Genomic DNA, 5,514 nt, shown 5'->3' with positions numbered 1-5,514 from the left:
TTATTAAATCAAGTTTTTATTTATGTAGGTAAAAGTATGATAAGCAACCTGGTAAAATACACCAGAATGCTGGAAAGAGCATCTATTACATTCAAAATTTTCTGGGAGAGGACCCCCCAACAGTGGGTCCCCCCACTTTTGAAATGGTTCTGACACCCATGTTTATAAGGTCACTGCGTGTATAAGGACATAAGGAAATGACCAAAACACAAAGATCTGCAGAAACTTTCAAGTTAAAATTATGTAATTTTCCTGGCCACCCCYRTGTGAGTASTGGTCCCCATCTGGCCACCCCTGAGAAAAATGTCTGGCTCCACCACTGAACTGATTTGATGTAAAGTTTTTTTTTAATGGCATTCGCCTGAACCAATATGACATTTTTTGAGACAAGTAAGATATTAACGGTTTTAACTTTTCCATAGAGCCTCACTTTTAAAGACATAGTTCATTGGCTGACAAGTGTTATGTCCCAGCTGTGTGAGGGCACAACCAGTGTTAGGTTTCCAACATTTTGTTGATAAAAACAGAACAGAATGAAATTAGATAAATGCAAATGAGTTGGTTGTATTTCCATCTCTAAAAATGTGTTCCTGCACAGGTGGGTAAATGCRATGGAGGAAGCCACAAACTTATAGGATCAACTTTCGCGCCGCCCTTAACCTCCTCTACAAACTCCTGCCTCGACTGACAGAGTCACCAAACTGGATAGACAGGAAACAACCTCTCTTCTTTGATGTCTGCATGCTGTAACCTGCCCAGCCCGGCTGAAGAGACAAAGACATCGTGTTCTTTGAAAGAGGACACTGTCTCCTACTTTGTCGACCTCCACTGTCTCCTCCCCGCTGCTGCAGCAGGTGCAATGCTGAGATGTTGGCCCAGATAGCTACCGGTGGGGAGCGTTACTTCAATGTGACCCATAATTCACTTAGTGGCTCATCAGCAACATTCCTCTAAGTTGAATGGAAAAATACTTGATCACTATCACATCTTAAAAAAAGACATGCTTTATAATTTAAAATGTATCTGATTAAGAGTAATTTATTAAGAAATGAGCAAAAATATACTAGCGACATATTTAGTTTGAATACATTTAATGCCTTAATTTCAATCATATCCATAATGAATACTTGGAAACAGACTGAGCAGGTCTTTTCTTTACATATGTAGCTTTTGTCCCTTTCCCCCCACTTTTTGCACAAAAAAGAGCATGAATTGATGTACATCACAAAGATAAATAAATAAATAAAATAAAATAAAAATAAAAATAAAAAAGCTCAGCTACCGCACTTAATTTGACTTTCTGCTGATAAAACGTTGTAACCAGTCAGGTCATGAGTGTAAAGAGTCTTTATGTCTGTACAGCAATGTCGGCAGGTGGAACAGAAATATTAGAGACTATGAACTTTGTACTGAACTGAACGATTTATGAGATTTATCTACAACATGTAATTTTAAAACAGTAAAAAAAAAACATGGTGAAATTTATGGAAGCTGTCAGGTTTTTTATTCTCCTCGTGTCCTCTAGATGGCAGGTGAATTTAACATTTTACAGTACACTTGGGTGTTACCCATTTCCCGTACAGTACAAACACCAGAATCTTCTGTGCTCCACTTGTGGGACTCCTTATATTTTGTGTCTGTGCTGACACATGAGCCATGTGTGGCCGGCTCTGATGAAACATCAAGCTGGCAAACGGTTCAGATCCCACTCTGAGCTGATGGAGACGAGGCAGGAGGGACAGGACCGATGTACTGGGYGGCCAATGAAAGGCCAGGCCCGCTCTGCTTCTCGTCTCCCCCTGAGGCTGCCTGACCCAGAATATTATCAGGCGCAAAGTTTGCTTTCTGGGGCTGCTGAAAAGTTGCAGACATCTCGTCCTAAATAAAGGACACGCCATTTATCACTCTGCTCTGTCTTTTCAGTTCCTCTTCTGCTTTTTTACTCTCTCACTCTTTTCTTCTTTTCATCACGTCTGTCTTTTTTTGTTTTCTGCTTGTGCTGCTATTTGTTATGACACAATGATTATYCCCCTTGCACTCAATGCTCCTGAACCCCCTCGTTTAATTATATAGAATATTTATCAAAAGTGCATTTTGGAAATGTAACTAAAATTGTATTTTCTYCTTTTAGTAAAGCTAGATAATTAGCAGCTTCCAAAAACAAATAGTTTTTAAAAACGTTATTTTGCAGCTCATGCAAAATGTCTCACTTGTATTTTTGAACTTCTGCTAATGATCTTTTTTAAACAGGAAGTTGTACATTTACTAGCAGAACATGAAATATATAAGCATAAAAGGTGCAATGAGTGAATTATTTTAGACCAAAATGATCATTTTAGATCAAATCTACAGCTGATTAATTTWTGGAATCAMGTGATGAAAAAATGGCTGCCAGYGCTGAGCAACATGAGCAAACACAGTTTTACAGATAATGAAGTCAGATTTGGTGCAAATTTGTGCAAAATCGTGACCTAAAACCTTTGTTTTTATCTGTTAACCTCAGCCTTGTTTGCCAGCAAAATATCTAATGAACCACTGGACTGATTTAAAAAAAAGGTGGAAAGTCTTTAATTCAAGGATACAACTGATCAATGTTTGAAGTCACGCCAATTTCAAGATGGCTGCCACCAATTACCCAATTGCTAAACATATATGTTTTACAAATACTGAGCTAAATTCCTGTGTAGTATTTGCTGAGAGTCATCTTCAACACATACACAGAGTGCTATCCTTTGCACAACAGTTTTGCCTAAAACTTTATCAACTCTTTGTCAACACTGTATTTGTTAGCAAATTAACTCATGAACCACAGAGCAGATTTTGWTAAAACTTTCAACAGGAATCATTGGTTGAACTTCTATGACTGAGTGACGTTTGGACTCAACCCAATTCAATGGTCACTAATGTCAAGTGACTTTCTGAAGCACAAAAATGACTATAACTCAGCCAGATTTTACAGATATTGAGCTAAAATTTGGTTGTGAGGTGTGACGATGGCAGAAAGTGGGGGTGGACATCTGTAATTAAAACTCTGAAATGACAGGCAGCAGGTAATATACATTCCTTAAGGATTACAGGCTTTCAATGTGATGTAAGGTTTTTGTTTGACATGGTTGAATTTCTTTTGCATTTCAGCATAGGAAAGTCACCTGAATTTCCCCTCTGCAGGACAATAAAGGCTATTCTATTCTATTCTATTCTATTCCTTCAACACCACTGCAAGCAAGGGTAGCATTACCAATCCATCTCATCATACCCAATAAGGTCAAATTAACTCAGTTTAGCTGTTGTTCACTATTTAATCACTGACAGCTGTTGCTAAACTGGCTGACCTATTTGAACTTCCTCATTTTGTGGCCTTTTTTTTTTCATTTTAAAGAGTTCTGTACATTTCAAAATCCTGATAAACTCTTCATACATTCTGAAAAACCAAAAGCTAAATGTCTGGATCTGAACAACATGGCGTCTCCTCTTTTATRCTGCTGTGTGGGCAGCACATCCTCGGGGGGATAAAAGAAAAGAGTTCATTATGCAATAGCTGTATATTTAAAATGAGGCGATGAAACGGCTTCATCCACTCGACATTGGCTTGACATTTTTGGGTTTTCACTTTGTCTTGTGTTTCTCTGCATCCTTCAGGGATGAAGGAATAAAAGAAGAAGCAGAGAGGCTGGAAATATAAAGGGACACACTCTTCTGTCCCACTTTGCAAACTCTTTGCAGCCCACACTGCCAAGTCAATGTTACACCTATTCCACCTCCCCTAAAGCTTTAAATAGCCTTCTCTCACTCAATAGGACAAACAGGGAAAAAACACACTGTCTTCAACACATTCTGCACCTCGGACTGAACATTTATTACCCCTGTTGCCTAAAATTGGAGTTTGTGCTGTTCTTTTCATTCTCCTGAGCCATAATCACCTTTCTGCAGAGGATAGGATAAATAATCCCTCCTCAGCAGGACAAGCAGAGGTCTCTGGGAAACATAAAACTATAATAATTAGTTTGATACTCATGTGTCGCATTCTTGGTGAGAAGTAAATAAAAAGACTTTTATATTTTAAGGTTTTCCATTTTGTATGAACATGGCTAAGAACCTGATTGAATAGATAAAAAACAAAAACAAAAACAAAAGTAAGCCATGGGAAACTTTGTCCAGCTTTATTCTCAGGTAACCCTGATGTATATCTTGTTAAATTACTTGAAAAAAAAAAAACTAAGAAAACACATCAAGTTGGGGTTTTGTTGGGGGTTTATGTAACAGATTTGGGAAGCTGTTACTTGGCAACCTCTCAGGATTTTAGGAAGTCACAGTTTTAGTAAAAAAAAAAAAGTCAGGATCATAACTTTCAATTAGTTTTTACACAGATGTAATAATAATGTAGGTGTTTGTTAACTTTGTTCGGCAAGTACTATCAATACATCATGTTTCTTGAGACACGATGTATTTTTCTGTTTTTACCTTTTATTCATAAAAAATAAACAATCAACAAACATGCAGTTTCAGGCTAACTGTGAAACTGATCAATTAACCCAAGTCTTGGATGAATTTGAGGTACTTTGCTTAAAAAAGAAAATTTCAATCAATGTGTGCCAGTGCGATTTTGATTCAGTGGTAATCTTTTCTTTTCTCCACATTTTTTAATTATTTTTTTTCTTTGAGAACCAGTCTGTTTGCAGTAAGAAGTATTACTGGAGGAGCTGAAGAAAAAACTGCTGCTGTGTTTCTTCCCTTTTTGTTTATTTTTACTCATCACATTTGGTCATATTTTCCTGCTGAAAGCACACAACAAAATTATTTTTACCCCACATGATTCACTTCTTCAACTTTATTCTTCAAATTATCAGCCGTGCAATTTGTGTTCCATTTTTYCCATTTACTGTGAGGTCTATAAATGTTATTGATCAACATTAATGTTAACAGCTGAGAGTTAAAACTGTCACACATTTTGTTCATATGTGTCACTTATTCACTAACTCAAATACAGCTGTGGAATGTCAGTGATGAGTCTTGAGAGAGCAACATGGCAATATGTGATTAATGCTGCCTGTTAAAGAATGTGCCATGGGTTGACTGGGTTGTTTAAGTGTTTTAGAATTAGCTTTTGCTAAAGTTTTTGGGGCATTAGTGCTTTAGAATTAGGGGACTTAAATATTTGAATTAGTGTTTTAGGGCTAGTGGAATTAATTTTAGATTAGTGCTGCCCACCACTGCATATACAAGTGCTATATTTAATCTATATCTATATACAGTATATCTATATAATAAATATATACAGTGCTTTTCCATTAAAAAACTATGATAGTGATTAACCTCAGCCAAATGATCAAGACAAAACAAAAAAAAAGCACAAATCAGAACATAACCTCCAGCATGTTCAATGAACACAAATACAGTGGGGTACGAAAGTTTTGGCACCCTTGTTAATTTTCCTGATTTACCTTTATAAATCATTGATTGTTTGGATAAAAAAATCAGTAAAATATATCATATAGKGGACAAACATAGTGATAT

The 5,514-nt window shown here is 36.7% G+C and overlaps 1 protein-coding gene across 2 annotated transcripts in view; it reads left to right on the top strand.

Moving 5' to 3' along the window:
- The window catches only part of fgd5b (FYVE, RhoGEF and PH domain containing 5b), a 22,107-nt gene extending 20,622 nt beyond the window's left edge, over window positions 1-1,485 (top strand). For both annotated transcript variants that reach the window (XM_014009087.1, XM_014009086.1), the window contains exon 21: window positions 599-1,485. In XM_014009087.1, the coding sequence (XP_013864541.1) occupies window positions 599-635 (37 nt within the window). In that variant the 3' untranslated portion in view covers window positions 636-1,485. The remainder of the gene's footprint in view (window positions 1-598) is intronic.
- The last annotated feature ends 4,029 nt before the right edge of the window (window positions 1,486-5,514 follow it).

Source organism: Austrofundulus limnaeus, unplaced genomic scaffold (genome assembly GCF_001266775.1).
Source record: "Austrofundulus limnaeus strain Quisiro unplaced genomic scaffold, Austrofundulus_limnaeus-1.0 Scaffold55, whole genome shotgun sequence".
Lineage (NCBI taxonomy): Eukaryota > Metazoa > Chordata > Actinopteri > Cyprinodontiformes > Rivulidae > Austrofundulus > Austrofundulus limnaeus.
Note: the sequence above shows the minus strand (reverse complement) of the source record. Positions and strands in the feature narration are given on the sequence as shown.